The sequence below is a fragment of the Malus domestica genome, chromosome 03, assembly GCF_042453785.1.
Source record: "Malus domestica chromosome 03, GDT2T_hap1".
NCBI lineage: Eukaryota > Viridiplantae > Streptophyta > Magnoliopsida > Rosales > Rosaceae > Malus > Malus domestica.
This window is the reverse complement of record NC_091663.1, coordinates 9904308-9927054: the sequence shown is the minus strand read 5'-3', so window position 1 is coordinate 9927054 and position 22747 is coordinate 9904308. Positions and strand designations below refer to the sequence as shown.

The window sequence follows — 22747 nt, the reverse complement described above, 5'->3', positions numbered from 1 at the left end:
CATATGGGTCTCATCACTATTAGAGAAATTGTACAAATGATGGTACAAATATGTGGTAAGAGTAGCATTTTTTTATAGAATCAGGTATGTTGTTGCCTTATCAAACAAATCTCAATATCATGGTTTGATCGGATCATCCATATAATATACAAAAAGAAACTTCATATTTCTTTCTCATTGGATGAGATCTCAAGTCCCACCGGGCGTGCCAAATTTGTAAACACGAAAATCTTGTGACAAATGAGATAAGAACACTTGTACAAAGAAATTGTATTAATGTAAATGTAGGTTACAATCTATTTACAACTTGATCCTCTAATTCGATCACTGAAATGTAAGGTGTGTAGTGTTGTTGATCTAAGGGTCGCGATGACTTGATCTTGGATGAACGGATGCTGCAAGGTTTTGGCTCTTGGTAATGGAAGAACCAGCATGTGTAGGGGTGCTTGGTGGTTCTTCATTGGTTTGATGAAGAACGCGGAGGGTTTTCCAAGTCTAAGAGCTTCAGAGTTTCAAAACTTTAGTATTTGGGCGTGAATGATTTTCTGGACCCTTTCTTTGTCTTGGAGCCTTGTATTTATAGACTCTCCAAGCCTTGTCTACGGATGAATTTTGGCATTGATTGTGTGTTTGATTAATTGACAAAAAAATTAGGACTCGATTTGTGGGTTGGTTCGTGATTTAACTCCATCATTTAACATTTGATTTAATTACATTGAAATCAAATAATTCATTTCAACCAAGTATTGACACATATCCTTCTTGATTACTCATCCGATTTTGATGAGTCACATATATCTGTACAATTTGTGAGACACATGGCGTATGCTCCTGGTATGTAGAAACTTTAATGTGTTGGTGAACATTTATTTCACTGAAATTTTGATATCTACACTTACAAATAGAAGCCCAAAAAAATGATGAATTTTAGATATGTTGGAATAATTGAGATGCAAATAGATGAGTTCAACTATTAAAATAATTGAGATGCAAATGACATAGATATAGCTCATGCATTTTGTTGAATACAGTAAATGTGAGAATATATACTACTTTTACCGCAAGACTCAATTCTCTAGTCAGTAAATATGAACATATATATAGCTAAGCCCATAGAGAGAGATGTTGGAAGATAATAGTTTATAGGTTTATTTTGAGAATGTAAAGGTAAAAGAGTCCCACATTGGTAGAATGAGAAATCTTGCAAGGGCATATAAAAGCATCTCCAATGATGGGCTCTATATGGGGCTAAAAAGTGGTGGATATAGCCTAATTTAAAGCTCCGATGAATCTTTGGGGCTCTAAAAAAGAATCTCTCCCAATAAGGGACTTTAACATTTCGGGCTTTATATGGGGCTATATATTAGTTTATGCAATAATTTGATTATACGCTAAATTTATTTTTGTCTTAACTTTTTTTTTTAAATTGATTTTTGGATGTGTTACCTTAAATATTTATTTATGAACTATTCAACCTAAAAAAGTCAAATTCTGACAAAGTTAGATTTCATTACTTATGCACCATTGTAGGTTCTCTTATCTCAATCTAAACCGTTAGTATGTTTCTATGAAATCGGACAAGATTTTATTTCATAACCACCATTGGATTGGATTATCTTATCAGAATTTAGTTATGTTGTTTGTTTATGTTTTCTGTTTAGGTCGCCAAACTACCAATGTTAAATTTCATCACTGTTTTTATGAGTTTTTCGATCTAGAAAATTAAACACAAAGTAAAAATCATCTTTAAAAAACAAAATAAAAACCAAGATTGGGCCTCATTTTGGTGTGGGTCCCTTGCTTTTTGGGGCTAGGTGTAGCCTAATTTTTTGCCACCCAAGGATTGAATTTGCTAGCTCATATGGTGGATGTAACCCCATTTTTCGGCCTTGTAAGGATGAAATCTTTCACTAAAGCTACAAATGTAGTAGCCTCAAGAAGGATAAAGCCCCCATTGGGGATGCTCTAAGAGGTTGAGTTACTCCCTTTGTTGCCAATTGGTTCTATGGTGGAACCCCAATTGCTTCATGATATCAAAGCAGGTTGGCTCACGTTTGAAGCTCAACCACCGCATGTGCTCCACATCACCCAATTCGTGTTGTCCACGTGTTTGGTTTGAAAATTCGCCACACATGAAGGGGCGTGTGAGAATGTGAAGATAAAAGAGTCCCACATTGGTGAAATGAGAAATCTTGTAAAGACTTATAAGATATTGAACTACTTCTCATATTGTCATTGATTTTATGGTGGAACCCAATTTCTTCATTTATTTCTATTGTTTGAGTTTTCTTTTAAGTTTAGCATTGGCTCCAGTCCATTAAAAATTGGTTTGCGTTTCTTTGGTTGAGAATTTGTTTTATTATAAATAAGATGGATGTTATTCAGTTAAGTAAATCAGTCAAAATGTAGCCGTCGTTTATAATTAACCGTTTCGACAATTTTATTTATTTTTCTTTCAATTAATAAATTGCACTCTGATTTTTAACTAGAGAGAGAATTTCTAGAGAACAGTGTAGGCAGTACCTGTGTGTAGGCTGAAGTAGTGTCTCGTGGGTTTTGGTCGACATGTCAAGTGGTACCAGTCATTTCTTGTCTTTGTATTATCAACTTTCCCTTCTGACCGTCATCGACAGTCTTTTATGGGTCCCCCACTCTCTGTGCTGCCACTCAGCTCTCACGGGCGGCACCACCCTCTCTCTCTTTCTCCTCATGGCCCTCATGCAATTATAGCGTAATGATTTTTACCTCATGAATCGCTGGCTGTAAAGGCAACTCACTTTTCTTTAGGGTTTAACCTTTTCAATTCAAAACTTGATTTCATCTTTTAAAACTTTCCCACTTTTGTAATTATTATTATAGAAAAGGAAGAGAATGGGGTCTACCGGTCCAGCTGATTCTATGGCTGAGCGACATTGAGAGCGCGGCCGTATAAGATAAGGGGAAGAGAGAGAAGAAATATTCTCTTTTGCTTTCATTTTCTGCGTGGCATTTTCCCTTCCAAGTTCAAGCAAAGTGAAGTATTTTCCCAGAAAACAAAGAAGCTTTGATCTGAGGTGCTTCATTTGTTCTCAAGGATTCAATACAGACACTGAGATTTTTATTATTGTCATCTGCAGTAGTAAAGTTTTTAACTTTTTTTCTTAATTTGTTTTGGTAGGGTACTGCTTCTGTACTTACTTTTGCTGATTAATTAAGTTTAGACCACAACGCATTACATCTAATAAGCTCAACTTCCAGATGATGTCCGAAGATGCGCTTTTAGTTCCCTCCACCATCACAGGGTTTGCTCAAGAGCCCGATTCCAACCTTAACCCTAACCCTAATATAAATAATCAATTCAAAAGGAAGAGAAGTTTACCTGGAACGCCAGGCAAGTGTGTTTTCATGTCTACCTTGCAGCTTCACACACTTCATTAGCTTCGATCAACATATGTTAATCAATATTCCTTCTTGTTTTGTTATTTTCCTTTTTTCATATTTTTTTGTTTGATGGGACTTCAATTCAATTGCAGATCCAGATGCAGAAGTGATAGCTATGTCCCCAAAATCTCTAATGGCCACAAATCGGTTCGTTTGCGAAGTTTGCAACAAGGGTTTCCAGAGAGACCAGAACTTGCAGCTTCACCGACGTGGCCACAACCTTCCGTGGAAGCTCAAACAAAGATCAAAAACAGAAGTTATTCGGAAGAAGGTGTACGTGTGCCCGGAAAAGACTTGCGTGCACCACGAGCCATCGCGAGCGCTCGGAGACCTCACCGGAATCAAAAAGCACTTCAGCCGAAAGCACGGCGAGAAGAAGTGGAAGTGTGAGAAGTGCTCAAAGAAATACGCAGTTCAATCGGATTGGAAGGCACATAGCAAAGTTTGTGGGACTAGAGAGTATAGATGTGACTGTGGCACACTCTTTTCCAGGTACTACTGTCTACTGTTTATTTCCAGTTTAATCCGTCACTTCCTCTCTTTACAAATTCCCTCCTTTTATATGATCAATTTGGGGAAAGAATAAACATTTAATGCTCTCACGTAGACTCTTTTATGGGGATCTATTTGAATTTAAATATTTAATGCTGTATGATTACTCAGGTGTACGATTTTATCATGTATGTTTCGAGTATTGCTGAACTCATCAAATTTGTGGGATTTTCTACTTTGCACCGGGAATCATACACAGGATCCTCGACTATCAAATCTTTGTTCATTTAATTTTTTGCAACATATTCAACCATTCATTGTTCCAGTGCATTGCTATAAGGAGCATAATAGAATTTTCACAAATTGATTTACCAAAATTCTATGACTACTTAAATGTGCTTTATACATGCATATAATAATACACTGTTGGACTCATCAGTTTGTGAACCAAATTTTGTTAAACAGGAAGGATAGCTTCATAACCCACAGAGCCTTTTGTGATGCATTGGCGGCTGAGCAAAGTGCAAGATTTTGCTCAGCCTCAACTATTAATCCAAGCTTCATGAATGGGTCTATTACCAATAATGCCCATCAACCACAAAGTATCCCAAATTTTATACCAATGTTTCAGTCGGAATTTGCTGGCTCTGACCATCCAGCAGCCAACAATTCTCATCTCAGCTCCAATGCTTTTATGCCAGTCATGCTGCAAACGGCATCAATGGACATGTTTGGACCATCTTCGTCGTCATCTCAGATGCAATGGCTCATTAACAACAAAAAGTTCGTGGAAGAATCATCATTTGCAAATGCCAACAATCTCTCTCTGTCATCGCCATTGATAATTCGGGGAGTACTAAAGGAGGAGGAAGAATCCAAAGGGAGTTTCTCTGAAACAATTACCACCACTACCACCTCTTTCTATAATTACAACATTAATAACAATCAGAACCACCACCAACAAAAACCCATGTCAGCCACAGCACTTTTGCAAAAAGCAGCTCGAATGGGATCTACAACCAGCAACAACAACCCAGCTACAACATTCAACGACACCGCCTTTAACTTCAATGATTTGGTGAATTCTATGTCTCCTTCGTCAACTCAAGGAGACACAATTGGAGATGGGTCACTGTTCTTGAGCAACAAACACTTGATGATGTCAGCTGGAGCAGCAGCCATGACAAAACAAGGACAAAGTGAGCAAAGTAGTTTAACCAGAGACTTCCTTTGAGTAGGAGGAGGTGATGCAATACTTAGTGGTGGAATGCCTTTCTTTCAACAAGAGCTAGCAAAGTTAGCTTCTATGAGTGACTTGAGCCAATACGCTAGTACTACTAGTAGTAGTCGGCATCAATGACATCAATTACAAGGCAATTATAATTGTAAGGAAGACTTTGTTGTACTATAACTAGAGTTTTAGATGAATTGAATACCAGTGGAATTAGATTATTTGGAGGATATAACGAGTCTGAGTTGCACTCCTTCAAAGAGAGTCAACTCGGAGAGAGAGCTAGTGCAGGTTGGGAGAGAGTTAACAAAAAGAGACAATTCATGGAGGGTATAGGGACCGGACCCTCCATGCATGCATGTTGTAGATTTTATTTTGTTTTAAGATTTAATCTTTCTTGTCATTCGATAAGCACTAAAGCCTAAAATGTGGCATGTTTGGCTGTGATTTATGACCCATGTCACTGCCTTTTCTCAGTGTCAACATTTTCCACCGTCAGTTTTAAACAAGGGAATCTAATGTACGCGGATGTGGGCCAATTAGACAATTCAAGTTGACCTAATTTAGAAAAAAAGCTCCATGACAATGGAGTGGCTTCTACTTTATTTACTAGATTTGAGGTAATTTGCATTCCCAAGTAATTAGTAATGTTTAATTGTTAGGTTAACAAGAATGTTTGTCAATTGTTGTATTCGACATACAAGATTGTTGTTTATAACAAATAGATCTTGGATATTCCTATTTGTTTATAATACATCACTCTAATCCAGTCTATTATCCCCTGATAAATAAGAATATCCAGGGATCTATTAGTTTTTGTACAATGCAAATAATAATGTTGTTTGTTTAAAACAATTTATTGTAGTATCAATTATGTACCAGTAAAAAAACCTATAATACTCATAACCCATAAATTCATCTTAATTATAACCTAGAAAACTATCAAAACATCGTGGGTTCTAGAAAATTAATGTAGAAAGACATTAAGAGCAAAATTTGGCTATTTCCTCAAGAAGGAAGTCTCTCCCTCGCCACAATTAGGTGCCAGGGATTTCGGCTGAATCTATATCATCAACATGCAGCCTTACCGGTGTAACCCATATCATCCGAAAAAGTTGGGTTTCACCATAAAATTAATTGGCAATATGGGAAATAGTTCAATCTCTAGTAAGCCTTTGCAAATTGGGGTTCCACTATAAAACCAATTGTCAATATGGAGAGTAATCCAACCTTTTATAAGCCCATTAGGTTTCTCCTTTTACCGATGTGAGACTCTTTCACCGATGTGACCTCACATTCTCACATGCTCCATCACGTGTAACGGATTTTCAAGCCAAACATGTGAACAACACAAATTGGGTTACATGGAGCACGTTTGGCCGTTGGACTTCACACGTAGACCAAACCGACTTCACAGGTAGGCCAAACCTACTTTGATACCATAAAGAAAATTGAGATTCCACCATAAAACAAATTGGCAATATGAGGAATAGTCTAACTTATTATAAGCTCATGCAAGGTTCCTCCTCCCATCAATGTGAGAATTCGCGATGTTCTCTAAAAATGTTAATGTTCTTATCTCCCACTAACGGCAGGAATACTGTCTTATCGAAGTGACAATCTGCAAAGTGAGCGATAAAGAGATCGCATGTCAAGGGCTCTAAGTATGACGAATAATAGGTGGCGAACCATAACCGATATAGATTCTCATTCTCCTATGAGGACTCATTTTGGTGCATAGTGGCAGCATTATTGGCACATAAGTTGCCCATCCGAACACACGTAACTACGAGACGTCAGGCTCGTAACTGGTAACCAACTATAACGATGAAAGAGATTGGGTGGCAATGGGTCTCAAACAAACCAACATATATAGCTACGTACAGAATTACATAGCCCCAAGCAGATTGTGGAAGCTTGGTACGCATGGCCTTGATCCATATCCGTCCCCCGAATCCGACTGAGTAATATATAGTATATTAGTATAATATATATATATATATATATATATATATATATATATTCATTATTCACCGAACCCATTACCTTGAGAATACAAAAGTTACATTGTATGAGTTGCATTTTGTAGGAAAGTTCAAAAGTTTTGAATCAAAATCAATAAGAATTCAATGGTGCTTATTGAAGATATCAAAGATCAACCAACATCATCTATGTTTTAATTCACTACTTTAATTTTTATACTCCACAAGACCCGTTCATTGAATCATTTTAAGCATCAAATATTTAATGATGAAATTAATATCTATTAAATTATAATGCGTCAACTGAAGGAATATATCTTTTGTGTTGATGAATATAGATATGATGGGGAATCTGTTACCCTGTGAGTATGGTTATGGATAATCCCTGATGGTTAATTTGCGATTTTTTAATATGGTTAATTTTCGTGATTGTGGAGATGGATATAACATTTTCGTCCCCAAACTAAACTGTTGCCATCTCGGTCTCCAATAGAGATATCAAATAAAATGTCAAATTTAATTTTTATAGCTGATGTGACAAAATAACCAAAATGCTTTTTGGTTATTATAAAATCAAGTGGGTCAGAATTTAATAATAAAATAATCAGTAAGTGAAGAAAAATAAAGAAATATGTGGGTGCAACATTAAAAAATAACAATTAACATTGCCTTCAAATTGGCAGCAAAGTGGAAAATGTCAACTGTGCAGGATTTTGACATCTCCTTTGAAACCATTTTTTTTTGTCAAAATAGTTAACATAGACTTTTGACATCTCCTTTGGATTCTTTGAGATGCTCTGAGGTAGTTATTTAGAATGTTTTTAAAGATTAGAACCAATTTAGAATTACTCCTAAATTTGGGTAGTTATTTGTTTTTAATCCTAATTATTCGTATTTAATCCTATATTTGTTAATGATTCGATGAGTATCAGTAATATATATTTGTTAGATTCGTTTTGTCTTCATAATGTGTTTGCCTTGATATTGGAATAAAAGAAAATCAATCTCAGGATTAATGAGGTTGTTGGTGGTGTACTGCTGTAACAATATGTTTGTGTTTACTATTTTTTTTTTGGGTGAAAAACGGGGATAACAAGCCAAAGAGAACTACAAAACAACATTGAAACGAGTCTGAGGGACTCCAGCAGCAACATCAATAAGAGTTGGTCCAATCCAAACGGGAGGCTCATCAAATACAAGAACACCAATATCCATATTATAACTCCAGTTAGCCAACTGATCCGCCACAATATTCTTCTCTCTGTAAATGTGATTCAATTCACACCTCCTCAATTATCTCATCATTAATCTACAGCTATGCATAATTGTCTCCAAGTGATGGAAATTATCAACTTGGGTTTGCTTCAACAACATAACAATAGCCTTGGAATCCATCTCAATATGAAGATCAATAGCACCCTTATCAATAGTAAGCTGTAAACCAAAGTATAAACTCCATAATTCAGCATCACAAACTTACCCTTGTCCCAAATTCATAGCAAAGCCACCTAACCAGTTGCTATTATGATCTCTTAGTACGCCACCAACCCCAATTCAACTATAATTTGTCCTTCTAGATCCATCCACATTTAGCTTAGACCAACCTACATCAAGATGATCGTAAGAGAGTGAAATTTGCCTCTTGACAAGTTTAATGGAAGACTTCACACAGCCTTCAACCATTCAGCCACATCTCTCACAATGATCATTTTTGGATCCATAGGCACAACAAAATTGACATAAAAAATCTGCTTGTTTCTCCATTTCCAAATATACTAGCAAATAAAAAGGAAAAGAGTACACCAAGCACCCTCATTGGTCCTTTTTTAACTTACTTTCAGATTTCCCAACAACCAAGCCTTAAACCTAAGATTCTGGGCATTTCTCAGTTGCCTTGGAACCCCCATACTTTCCCAAATACATACATCCCTGGAACAATCTTTAAAAATATGAGCAACGGATTCGATTGGTCCACAACAAGTCATACAGGAAGAATCATAAGTTATTTGTCTTCTAACTCGTTTTTCATTAGAAAGCAATCTCCTTTAATCATCAACCAAAGAAATTTTTTTAGCTTAGGTGGAACATTAATTTTCCAAATGAAATCCCAGCAAGAATCAGGCAAATCCTCTCCATCAAAGAAAAGATTATAAGCTAACTTAATGGTGAAAACTCCATTAGAAACACATCTCCAAATAATTTTATCCACACTTGCACTAGTAGTACCAGCAGGCCGACTATAACTTTTTGAACTATATCCTTTTGCAACACATCTCTGAGCTTATGAAGATCCCACCAACCATTACTTAAAAACTCAGAGACAACACAATTAATATTAGAGATATTAGCAACATCAATAATTTCAATTAAAAGGACATTTAAGACCCATGAATCCTTCCAAAATTTTACACTCTCACCATTGCCAATTCTCCAAGTCATGCATTTTTTAAGAAGATTAGCTCCATATAGAATTTCTTTCCAAGAATAAGAACACTCGGTTCTTTCATGAATTTTGGGGTCTAAAATAGAATAGCCTTTCAAATACTTGGCCTGATAAATTTCAGACCAAAGACCAGAGTCCTTAGCATGAATCATCCACCCTAACTTGGCCAAAAGAGCCTGATTCATTACACAAGCTCTCTTAATCCCCAAACCACCCTTACTTTTAGGTCTGCAAACCATACTCCATTGGCACAAATGAACTTTTTTCTCTCGATCGGTATCCCCCCACAAAACACTCATGTCCAACTTGTCTAACTCTTCACACACACTGGCAGGAAGCTTGGTCGTATGCATGGCATAAACTGGTATGGACGAGGTAACAGCTTGAATTAAGGTAATTCTTCCAGCGATGGACAATACCTTGTTTTTCCAAGTTGCCAACCTCTTCTGAACTTTATCAATAACTCCCGAATAAGTAGCCTTTGAAACTCTAGTCTGAATTAGAGGCATTCGTAAATAATTCCCAACACTCTCAGAGACAGGAAAACCACAAATTGTACTAATACTATTAACAACAGCCCTAGACGTGTTTGGAGAACAATAAAGAACATATTTTTCAAAGTTAACAGCTTGACTAGAAGCTTTGAAAATTTTTTCAAGGCACTTCTTCATTAATCTTGTTTGCTTTAGAGTAGCTTTAGAAAACAAAATTAAATCATCAACGAAAAAGAGATGAGAGACCCCAGGTCCAGATTGAGAAACCTTAGCAGGTTTCCACCTTCCTCTTTCACAGTTGCAAAAATTAAATGAGAAAGTTTCTCAATACATAGAACAAACAAATAAGGGGACTACGGATCCCCCCTTCCCGAATACAGTTTTAAGGAGTAAAACTTACCATTGAAACAAATTTGGTACTTAACTGTGGATAAATATTCCATCATAAGTTGAACCAAATTTGAAGGCAACCCAACCTTATTTAGCACATACTCAATAAACTTCCAATTAAGCCTACCATACGCCTTAGAGAGATCAATTTTCCAGGCTAAAAATCCATTTTGGCCTTTTGAAATTCTAAACTTGTGAAGAATGTCTTGAGCAATGAGGATATTGTCAAAAAAATTTCAACTAGGAACAAAACTAGTCTGATTAGGATTAATCAGATGAGGCAAGAGAAGTCTAATTCTAGCAACAATGATTTTAGAGATCACTTTATAAAGAGTGCAACAAAGACTAAGAAGCCTAAAATTCAACATCTTTTGAGGATTATCAATTTTAGAGACCAATGTTATCAGCGTACTGTTTAACCTCGCAAGCAATCTCCTTAAGTGAAAAGCATTCATACCATTTCAAAGATGTCATTAGCACATATATTCCACAGACTTTGATAAAAGCAAGCAGGAAAACCATCAATACCTAGAGCTTTAAGGCCTCCAATATTAAAGAGGCTTTCCTTGACTTCAACAATATCGATATCTTTGGTAAGAGCTTTACGATCAACATCATGTATATCATGAAAAAGATTAGGAAGAGATTCCATTTGCTTAGACTTTTGCCCATGTGAAAAAATAGTTTGATAGTACTCCACTGCCAACTTTTTCAGATCAAAAAGCTCTGATATCCAACCACCTTGATTGTTAATGAGCCCCTCAATTCTATTTCTTCTCTTCCTTATAATAGTAGTGAGATGAAAAAGTTTGTATTACGATCACCTTCTTGAAGCCACCTCAACCAAGACTTTTGATGCCAAAATATAGCCTCCTCATTCAGAACGTCATTATTTTCAGAAATCAACTCATCCTCCAATTTAGAAAGAAATTTATTAGGCCCACGACAGAAAGCTTTTTTAATCCCATCAATTCTTGTTAGAAGTTTGTGCTTTCTCTTTATAAGATGACCAAAGACTTGAATATTCCACTTCTTAAGCGGTTCAACAAGAGCACAAGTTTTATCAATAACCGAACCTCCGCCATTACTCCAATAACCATCAACAACTCCTTGAAATTTTCATGCCTCAACCACCTAGCTTCAAAATGAAATGGACGATGCTTGGGAGAAAATGAATGATGAGAATTTAAGCATATCTTAATTGGGCAGTGATCTAACTTGGTTCGTGGGAGATGGTGAACATAAGCTTAAGAGAAAAGTCTCCTCCAACTCATATTACAAATCCCTCGATCAATTCTTTCTAAAACTTTTTTATTGGTCCATGTAAATTTAGGACCAATAAAACCCAAATCAATCCTATAATTCATATCCACCCATGATTGGAAGCCTTTGAATCGATCTGCATAATGGAGCACCACCAAGTTTATCTTCCACACACAACATGTCATTGAAATCCCTAGCAATTAACCAAGGCAATTGATTACAATCGGCTACAAAATCCAAATAATCCCACAATCTCTTTCTTTTAGTAACACAATGGCTAGCATAAACAACGGTGAAAATTCAATGGTTCTGACCAACACCTCTCATAACAATAGAAATAGTTGGGTCAATGGTACCGATAACTTCCACCTTTAATCTAGAATCTTTCCACAACATCCATAAACCACTGGAGAAGCCAACATCATCCATAATCTCAAAGCACGGAAAACCAAGAAATTTCACTACTAAAATAGTTTTCTGACCACTAATCCTGGCTCACAAATAACCAAAATCTCCATTTGGTGAATATTAATTAAATCTGCAACATTATCTTTAAACTTGGTGCAACCAGCACCTCTAAAGTTCCATACTACAATATTCATCATAAAGATGGAGGAGATAGATAAAACCAAGGCATAAAGCCTAGCAACCCATAAGGGTTGCCTCCACATGGGAGGCACACATCTTATCATACTTAGCTGAACAAGAATTCTTGGTTGAACGAGATTGTTGAATAATTGAACCTGGAATAGCATGATCAGTATTCATCATCTATTCACCTAGATCCAGATCACATGCAGCTAACTCAACATTTGTGCCACTTCCCACATTGCCCTCATTCAGACTTTTATCGTCCCCATTAAGCGCACTGAAACTTGATCCCTACCCATTAAAAGAAACATCCACACCTCTCTATCCATTATTTATTTTTCGAGGTCTACCTCTAGGCTTAATTTGCATCCATGTACCATGAATAACATAAACATAATCACTACTTTGAGAATACTTTACTATAGGCTCATCCATATACATAATATTACTCTCATTTTCACCACCATCAACGTTTTCCACCATACAATCAATGCTCCAAGGATAGCTCTCCCTCTTATGCCCATAACGACCACATCTTAAATAAATTTTTGGCATACCCTCGTACTTCAAATTGTACCATCTGCTATTAATTTGAATAAACGCTTCAAAAGGCTTAGTCACATCAATCTCAACACGAATTCAAGCAAATTTTCCCCTGTATTGAGAGTTGGTGTTTACATCAATCTTCAACATTTTTCCCAGCACATTACCTATCTTCCTCATTGCCCAAACATTAAAATACTCAATTGGAACACCCAGTATCCTAACCCATATTGCCATACGAGTAATAATCTCAGTTGCAAGCACAAATCCTTGTCTCCATTTTTGAATTGTCAATCCAAGGTCCACCAGTTAAAACAAACTCCTTATCCTCTTTCAAATCAAATTTAACAAAATAAAAAACATGATCAATGTCAATAAGCTGCATACCTCTTTTTAATTGCCATTTTTGCCTCAGCCTGTTCAACAAAAAATTATAAGTGTGTGATCGGCTAAGAAGTTTGATGACCAGACCATCATGCCAATCCTTACCAAATTTCATCACAACTTTTCTAGAGAACGTAACAATAGGCCCTTTCACCTCATGAGAGAAGGAAACATCCCGTCAACGAGATCAGGATCAAAATCAAAATCAGAGACAGCAACCGAGTCAAGTCGCCAAGTTGATTTCATAAGCTTGTCTTTAAAACTCACATTAGACTCCAAGTGCAAATCAGCCATGTCACGTTCGGCATCCAAATTTGGTCCATCAATCCCACGAATTCTCTTACCAAATCAGGAAGAATCAGCACCATTAGCTCCAAATTCAATCGGTGAAGAAAGTAATTCTCCACCTATCCCTGAGGACTTCCCATTCACCTGCCTACTAGGCTCTACTGGCTCCGCCACTTTCACAAAGAGAAAAGCACGAACAAGTTATTTCTAGGTTTTTGGTTCTCAATGCGTGAGGCGCGTTCAAAACTCTAAAATTCTCTATCTATTGATGTACATGTTTGTGTTTAATGTTAATATGACTAGTTGTCATAGTAATTTCATAAGATTAATTAATTGTATTGGTGATTGTACTCGTATTTTAAAGGAGGGTAATCAAGTTGTTAATTGTCTGGCCAATTATAGTGTTAATCACTGCATTGTTCACTGGTGAGATTCATGCCCTCATTGTGTTGCAGCTACTTATTCGCAGCCTTTCTCAACTTCTTTTTTATAAGTTTTGCTTTTGATTATTAAATTCAAGTTATTTTGTCTTGTTTTTCATGACTTCTTTAACGGTAGTTTGGTTTCATGCCCCCTTGACATATTGTATTTAAAAAAAATATAAATCACCTCATAGACATTTCCCATAATAGCAATGTTAGAGTGAACTTGACTTCGCAGTTTATCAAAAAGAAAATTGGACTTTGTATATAGTATCTGTAGCTCGGATTTGGATCTCAACTGTGGAGATCCTAGGGATCCTCACATCTTAGACATTCATCATGCATTATGCGGTCATAAATCATTTGACTTTTTTATTTAAAATTAAACATAAATAGTACCTGATAAAAACTGACGGCATGATATATGATGAACGGCTAGGGATCCCCACAAAGTGGATCCGGAGAGGATCCTCTTCCATGTAGCTCATTCTTTTGGCTCTATGGATAATACTTCAATTAATACTTTTTAAGTGGACGTGGGCTTTTCTTGCCAAGGCACTATAATTCTTGTGATTCTAGTCCACACTTGACAGTGTAGTATGTTATTCCATTAGGTTTGTGGACAAGAACAACATTATTAAAAGAGTAATGATATTCATACCATGTTTTTATACCACATTTCTATACCATCTTAGGTAGCATCTGATGTGGACAGCCACATCATTTAAAAATTTTGCAAAACCCAAGGAAATGAAGGAGAAAGACTCCTCGTATACTACAATCATCATTTAATTAACTTGTTTTTTCTTAATTATTAGTTTATTAAATAATGAACTAAATTTAAAAATCTGATTAATTCAAATGATGTGGCTGTCCACATCAAATACCACCTAAGGTGGTATGAAAATATGATACAAAAACATTGTATGAATAGCATTACTCTTATTAAAATATAATACCCATACCCATACAACTTTTATATCTTTTATTTTATTTATTAAATGATATAAGATTTAAACTTGACACTTCTATATTCTGAAAGAAAAGTACTAACATAAAAACTAGTTGATGATTAGCAATGTGGATTTATTGTATGCATGCAAGAAATTAGGGGGAAAATTACTCTTATAACATGTATATCGTTGCAATTAAGATTGTTTAGAAATGTGATTGTGTATTACTTGTAAAGCAAGTAAAGCTTACTTGATTAGTATAAATAAACAACTTAAGAGCTCTCTCTCTCTCTTTAAATTTTCCTTTAACATATTTAAATTGTTTGTACACATTCCGAGATCACATACGTAAAAATTCACAAAAAACAAACGTTCAGAGACTAGGTAACAAAAAAAAAGTTTTCGACGGTTATAAACGAAAAATCACAATTTAACGGTTATTTTAGCTCCGATTTTGATGATTTTTTACAGCTACACTCCTCGATCCTATAAGAATGCAATGAATGAATTCGATCTTCAATTTAAAATATTTACACTAGTGGATAAATCTTATACTTAATGGAAGTATAACATTAACTCTTAAGTGTTTGTTAAATCTATCAATTTGATAGGATATGCATTCTACGAAATTAGTTTCAACAATCCAACCATCAAATATATTCGTATATACTATGAGATAGCATGTGTAAAAAATCGAAAAAAAATATAATATTTAAAACATGTGTTTATTTATTTTTAATCAATATAACATTTTAAAATAATAAAATCAGACATGATAAAGTACACCAGATGTTCATGTGTGTTTATGTGCCAGACAATGTGCATTGTGACGCATTAGAAAAAATTGTTTAAATTTCTTTGTATCTTGTTGCTTGCCTGTGAGGGAGCACAATCCTTATTACAAAAATAGTAGAGCTTTAGATTGTCGTCCGTTGTTATTATTCTCTCAGAAAATTTATGGCTTGTGCGACTTGGGTTCATGAGTGAATTTTTTTTTTTAAAAATATGTTTTTATTTATTTATTTATAATCAATATAACATTTCAAAATAATAAAAATTTCATTTATATCGGTTATAACCGCCAGAATACTAAAATGATAACCGTCATAAAGTAAAATAATAAAATAGTCAATTTATGTCAGTTATAACCGCCACCATTAACTTAAAAACTGCCAGAATATGTAAAAAAATATTAAAAAAAAGATTCAAAAATACCGCCAGTAAATATCCGCCAGTATTTTCTTGATATCCGCCAGTAAACATCCGCCAGTAATTTATGTCGGATATAACCGACAGTATTTTTATAATATCCGCCAGTAATTAAATGATGTGTCAGATATAATTTATCCGACAGGATTTTCTAATATCCGCCACCATCATCCGCCACCTAAAGCTAATATTGTAGTAGTGTCATGACCAACTGTACCCACTTAATCTAATTATTTGGATCAGTTAAAACTACATGCTTCATGAGAATGGTACATTTTCAATGTCTTCTTCGTGCATGTCAAATCAATGCGGGATTAAAGTCAACCTTGATGGCTTCCGGAATTTCCAAGTTATCCCATGATGTAATTGTTAACGACGGAAATCATTGATAGTTAATTTCTCTTCTTTTAGTTTCTTAATATATATAGCTATATATATTATTTTTACATAAATTAATTTACCTATATATGTTATTATTTTTTGCTATACATGTCAGACACAATTTTAGTATAGTTGCTCAATAATTTTTTTTATTTGCAAATTTGGTCTAAAAGGTTGGTCTATCTAGCATTGCTTTTTTAGTATGAAAGCTCATTGCTCATTGATCATAATTTGAAAAGGAATAACATTTATTGAAAAATGTAAATATTTGTAATAATAGGTCATTATCAACAAATAGAGTACAAAAGAACATGCAAATTACGTACAAGAACCCCATAAGATTCATTATTTACACAGTATTGCTCTCATATATGATCACAAACTGGCATGCATAACAATGGTAATGAATCTACCGGACACAACATTATTCCAAACCACTCACCTTACGTGTCCATCGTTACCCTTCATATTCAATCCGAATCGATCGAGTCGCCTTGTATAAAACAAATTCAACTCCAATGGGCACCAATTTAATAATTTCGTCACAAAAAGTTCATAGCTGCAGCAGCTAATAATGTAACTCCAATAGAGACAATGCCATTAATCTTGGGGATTTTCAGTGTAGGCACAGCACCAGACTTCACTTCAGCAACTGGGACTTGATGAGATGGCTTCTTCTTAGGCTTCTCTTCCGCAAGAGCTGGTGCTGGTGCCGGTGTTGGCGGGGGAGGCTTGGGAGCAAAAACACCGTAAGGTTGGAGCACACTGTCAACTTGGTAAATAGCCAACTGACCATCAGAATAGACAGTGCCTGAGATTGAAGTGTTGACAAGGCCAGTTGAGATGTTCACTGCATTGCCTGATGTGGTGATGTTTAGCGGGTACTCGAAGCCGTCTCCAGCTTGGGTTCTCACCGGATTGCTTATAGTTTGGAACTTTTGGGTACTGATGAAATCTGGGATTAGATGGAATTGCAAGAGCTGGGTTTTTTGTTCATCGCTGAGGGAGTTCAGGGATCCGAGGTTTGAGAAGGCGCCGTCGGAAGGGGCTAAAAGTGTCAATTCACTGTTGGTGTTGTTGAGCTGGCTGTAGAGCTGTTTATCGATTTGGGTGCTTTTTAGGAGGCGGATTAAGATGTTGAAGCCTCCTGCCTTTTCAAGGATTTTGGAGATGTTGGTTGGGCCTGTTGGCGCTGGGGCGTTGGCTGGTGGTGCCGGAACGGCCACCGGGCTGGTGAGTGACGGGGCGTTTGCTGGTGGTAACGGAACGGCCGCAGGGCTGGTTATTGCTGGGGCAGCAGCAGGGCCTTGGGCTAGGGTTTTGGTGGAGTGGGAAATGAAGATGAGTAGGAGTATGAGTGAGAAGAGAGGCTGATACTGTTGCATCATCATATTTAAGTGTGGTCGGATGTGTTTGATATTTTGCACACAAATTTCTGATATGAGTTTGGAGGAAAAGAGAGGGTTTATATTAGTGGTGGGAGAGGAGGGATTAGGTGAGAGAGGGCATGTCTTACTTTCTTGAGAGGGAGATGATATGCATGTAGAGTGAGATTATGGTGTCAGAGCTACTAGTTTGCTTGGGAAAGAAGGAAAATAACAGAGGGCAATCAAGTGGGTGTGGGCAAATAAATTAAGCTAGTTACTAAGTGCATGATTGCCTTGTTTTCACTTACATATGCATGCACTTTAGGCAAAATTTAACAATTAATTAAAAACAAAAAAAATATAAGAAAAGCATATGAGTTTAGTCAACTTAGCTATAATAATTTCATTTTGTGCATTCAAATTCGAATTAAATATAAAAATGAAAAATCATAAAATCAAATAAAGATATGCATATGATTTGCTTGCCACAAACTTAAGGAAGATGTGTGGCATTTTATTTTATCCGCAGGAGCATGATGATGATTGATGAAGATATGCAAGTTGTAAAATCCCTATGGGCCAACCCCATCCTGATGGATGAAAACTCCCTTGCTATCTGCTGATCTGCTGATGATTGCTCCAAGTAGGTCACCTTCACAAATCTTACTATTTTCCATTTGCTTTCTTAAAGTTTTGTTGTTATTTTCTTTTTGGTGCTGGGGCCTTACCTCCGCATCTATCAGTTGACATTAGCCACATGGATTCTGAAATTTCTTTTCTATGTATTTCATTGAAGCTTGAGGACAATATGATAATCTTCCCCATCTTTTATTTAGTAATATGCTCACCTTGCAATTGAGTTTGTGACATATCCTAAAATATTTAGTTCACCCTTTTTTTATACAACTATATATTTAAATTAATGAGATGAAAAATAAATTGATATCGAACTTGCCATTTTCGAGATTTGAACTTAAAACCTCTCACTTAGATCAACTCATGTGATTGGGTCAAAACTCAAATTTTGAGTTTTAAACACCCATAGCCGCCGCACCCCCAACCCCCCCCCCCAAACAAAAAAAAAAACCTTCTCCAACATTGGGTTAAAACTTATTTTTGGAGCAAATTTCTCCTATAAAATGAGCCAATGATAGTGGCGGGACCCTGCTGCTAACGCTCTCGACCACTTGCAAAAAGACTGACTACATTATTTTTATTGACAGCCCACGTGGTTGGATTGTTGGTTGATCCAATGGTCCAGATTCAAAAAAAAAAATCAAATTTATAAGAATATTAAATCCAACGACTAGGATCGAATATGAGAAAATGTAATGGTAAAAGAAAAAAACATATCTAATGGCCCAAAATTAAATCCGACGGCCAAAACAACTTATAAAATTATTTAAATAAAAAAATTCACCCAAAAACTCAATAATACCTATGTATTTGTTCAAAAATCCACACAAATTTCAATTTCGTCATACAATTCTTCCTTCTTCTTTTTTCTTTCTACCCACCTATGTAATTGTGTATAAGAATGGCGTATTGTGTGGTTTTCTATGTTCTTTCATGTGGTGCATATGTGTAAGAATGAAGTAGGTTTAATCATTTTTCACTATTTGTTGGAATTTAAATATTTTAGGTTAAAATGTTCATAGAATAAATTTGAAGAATCTACATAAAATTTATTTTTAAAAACTTATCCAAAAATAGTAGGCTAAAATCATTCTTTAATAGTCTCAGTCTAACATTTGAAGCCAAACCATTAGTAGAGAAAAGTTGTTTCTAGATTAGAACCTAAATTTTCTAGGCTAAAAAGCCTCAACTTATCTTTAGACCGTAACACTAAATGACATCGTATTTTTCCTTGAGCATGATATATTTCCTTAAAACCTAACTCCAACTTGATATGTAAATTCACCTGACTTCAAAATAGGTGAAGAGGGAGAAACACACTGTCTGAGCCACCTTTACTAAGGCTAAGGCTGCATTAAGTCAAAATGTTCATGTATGAATTTTTGGATACTCATACAGAAACTTAACTCAACTTAGTCCAATGCAAATTTTGGCGCACGTTTTCTTTTGTTTTTTTATTTTATTTTAAACTTTTTGTTTTTGGTTTCAGAATTTGTCTTTGGTTTTTATTTCATATATTCATATGTTTTTATATAATTAGCATTACATCTTATGCGTCACTTAATACTACAACCTAATAGTATTCCTTTTCATTTGTAAGTGAGAAGTCTTAGGTTTGATTCTCACCAAAGGCGAAGTTGAACTACATTATTTTAGCAAGTGAAGTGAATTTAGTCCACTCCCTTGGTATAGAAACTGTTGTTTGTTAAAAACAAAAAAAAAAACAAAAAAAAGCGCTACCTCTCATGAGCCCATGCAAAATATACAGTACTCTTGCCTTGGCCCAAAAAGGGAACAGCCCATTCATTTGTGTTCTCACATCTTGAATGGTAATGGATCTTACGAGACCAGTAGTTAAAAGCAAATATTAGCCCATATTAGAAACCCAACTAGAGATTAGCCGACCCAAATAGCAAATGCATATCAAAATTAAAAGGACATCCTTTTTATCGAATTCGCACACTGCATAATTGATTTTTGTCACTGTGATAAAATATTATCTGTAAGTAAAATGACATTTAAGTGTGACAATTTACGGCACGACATCATAATAAGGTTTGTACTCATGAAGCTAGCGGTTGTGTAACTCATTTTTTGACACGAACATGAATATGGTACAATTTCTAAATAAGAATTACAAATGGGTTGCATTTGTACCAAGCTCAATAATCCCATTTTTACATGTTAACCCAACTCCTACATTTTTAAGTTATAACACTCCGCCTTGAATTTTCATTTGATCTTGAAGATGAGGAGGATAAGCATTGTTTTGCTGGTAATTTACGAGTTTAGGTAATGTTAAGTAGATAAAAAATTTAGATCAAATTTGTAAGTTATGTAATATGTCACCAATAAGAAATAAAGACTTCAATCAACACTCCAATAATAACGTCATATAATTCACAAAATATAGTTTAAACATATGGTCTCCCAAGCATTATGCTTTTTATTTCTTCGATTTCCTCCAAATTCACAGCCAGCCTGTTCGTCACAAAAAGTTTATAGCTGCAGCAGCTAATAATGCAACTCCAATAGAGACAATGCCATTAATCTTGGCGATATTCAGTGTAGGCACAGCACCAGACTTCACTTCAGCAACAGGGTCAAGAGAAGGCTCCTCCTTAGGCTGTTCTTCTCCAGGAGCGGATGCCGGTGACGGCAGCCGAAGCTTGGGAGCAAAAATACCATAGGGTTGGAGCACACTGTCAACTTGGTAAATAGCCAATTGACCATCAGAGTAGACAGTGTCTGAGATTGAAGTGTTGACAAGGCCAGTTGAAATGTTCACTGTCTTGCCTGATGTGGTGATGTTTAGCGGGTAATCGAAACCGTTTCCGACTTGGGTTCTCACCGGATTGCTCACAGTTTGGAAGTTTTGGGTAGTGAGGTAATCTGGGATTAGATGGAATTGCAAGAGCTTGACTTTTTGTTCAACGCTGAGCGAGTTCATGGATCCACCTTTGAGTTTAGAGAAGGCGCTGTCGGACGGGGCTAAAAGTGTAAATTCAGTGCTGGATTTGTTGAGCTGGCCGTAGAGCTGGTTATCGACTTGGGTGGTTTTTAGAAGGCGGATTAAGACGTTGAAGCCTCCTGCCTTTTCAAGGATTTTGGTGACGTTGGTTGGGCCTGGTGGCGCTGGGGCGCTGGCTGGTGGTGCCGGAATGGCCGCCGGGCTGGTTAGTGCCGGGGCGTTGGCTGGTGGTACCGGAACGGCCGCTGGGCTGGTGATTGCCGGGGCAGCAGCAGGGCCTTGGGCTAGGGTTTTGGCGCAATGGGAGAGGAAGATGAGTAGGAGTGTGAGTGAGAAGAGAGGCTGATATTGTTGCTTCATCATATTTAAGTGTGGTGGGATGTGTTTGATATTTTGCGCAGAAATGTCTGATATGAGTTTGGAGAAAAAGAGAGCGTTTATATAAGTTGTCGGAGAGGAGGTATTAGGTGAGAGAGGGCATGTCTTATTTTCTTGAGAAGGAGAGGATATGCATGTATTGTGAGATTATGGTGTCAGAGCTACTGGTTTGCTTGGGAAAGAAGAAAAAAACCAGAGGGAAAATCAAGTGGGTGTGGGCAAATAAAGCTGGTTAGTAAGTGCATGATTGCTTTGTTTTCACTTATGTATGCATGCACTGCAAGCCGCAAACTTAAAAGGAAGAAGTATGGCTTTTTACTTTCTCAGAAGGAGCATGACGATGATTGATGAAGATATGCAAGTTGTGAAATCCCTATGGGCCAACCTCATCCTCATCGATGAAAACTCCCTTGCTATCTGCTGATCTGCTGATGATTGCTCCAAGTAGGTCACCTTCACAAATCTTATTGCTTTCCATTTGCTTTCTTAAAGTTTTGTTGTTATTTTCTCTTTGGGTGATGGGGCCTTACCTCTACATCTATCAGTTGACATTAGCCATTGTGATTCTGAAATTTCATTTCTATGTGTTTCATTGAAGCAGCTACGATATATTACATCATAACTTTAGATATATAAACTTACATAAATACTAAAAGTCAAAATCTTTTTGTTTTTTATTCGAGCGGTAGCCTAATTTGATTTTGAATATGGGGGAGGGGATTTGGGACCTTTTAGTTTGTATACCAACAAAATAATTTCAATTAAAATTTCAATTTTTTTAGTTTAGTTATTAAATGAAAAGTCGAACTAATTGTAAGTTAAAATGATAAAATGCCCAACCCAACCATCAAGAGGCTGTATAAGCCATTAACCTTCCAAATGACATTGTAAAACTCTAAACTCAAAATG

The 22747-nt window shown here is 36.1% G+C and overlaps 3 protein-coding genes across 6 annotated transcripts; 1 reads left to right on the top strand and 2 right to left on the bottom strand.

The window, feature by feature from the left end:
* The first annotated feature begins 2911 nt into the window (after window positions 1-2911).
* On the top strand, window positions 2912-5590 carry LOC103422170 (zinc finger protein BALDIBIS). Of its 4 annotated transcripts, none has more exons than XM_008360215.4 (4): window positions 2912-3053; window positions 3238-3370; window positions 3513-3912; window positions 4378-5590. In XM_008360215.4, the coding sequence occupies exons 2-4, from the start codon at window positions 3238-3240 to the stop codon at window positions 5144-5146; spliced, it is 1302 nt and encodes a 433-aa protein (XP_008358437.2). In that variant the 5' UTR covers window positions 2912-3053; the 3' UTR covers window positions 5147-5590. The 4 variants fall into 4 exon arrangements, with proteins under 4 accessions (XP_008358437.2, XP_008358430.2, XP_017183477.2 ...); XM_008360208.4 differs by having other exon boundaries at window positions 3158-3370; XM_017327988.3 differs by having other exon boundaries at window positions 2958-3118.
* Window positions 5591-16713: 11123 nt separating this feature from the next.
* On the bottom strand, window positions 16714-18127 carry LOC103427213 (fasciclin-like arabinogalactan protein 12). Its single transcript, XM_070818948.1, has one exon. It carries the CDS (start codon window positions 17875-17877, stop codon window positions 17029-17031), a length of 849 nt encoding a protein of 282 aa, XP_070675049.1. The 5' UTR covers window positions 17878-18127; the 3' UTR covers window positions 16714-17028.
* Window positions 18128-20832: 2705 nt separating this feature from the next.
* On the bottom strand, window positions 20833-21842 carry LOC103407749 (fasciclin-like arabinogalactan protein 12). Its single transcript, XM_070818947.1, has one exon. It carries the CDS (start codon window positions 21821-21823, stop codon window positions 20978-20980), a length of 846 nt encoding a protein of 281 aa, XP_070675048.1. The 5' UTR covers window positions 21824-21842; the 3' UTR covers window positions 20833-20977.
* Between the last annotated feature and the right edge of the window lie 905 nt (window positions 21843-22747).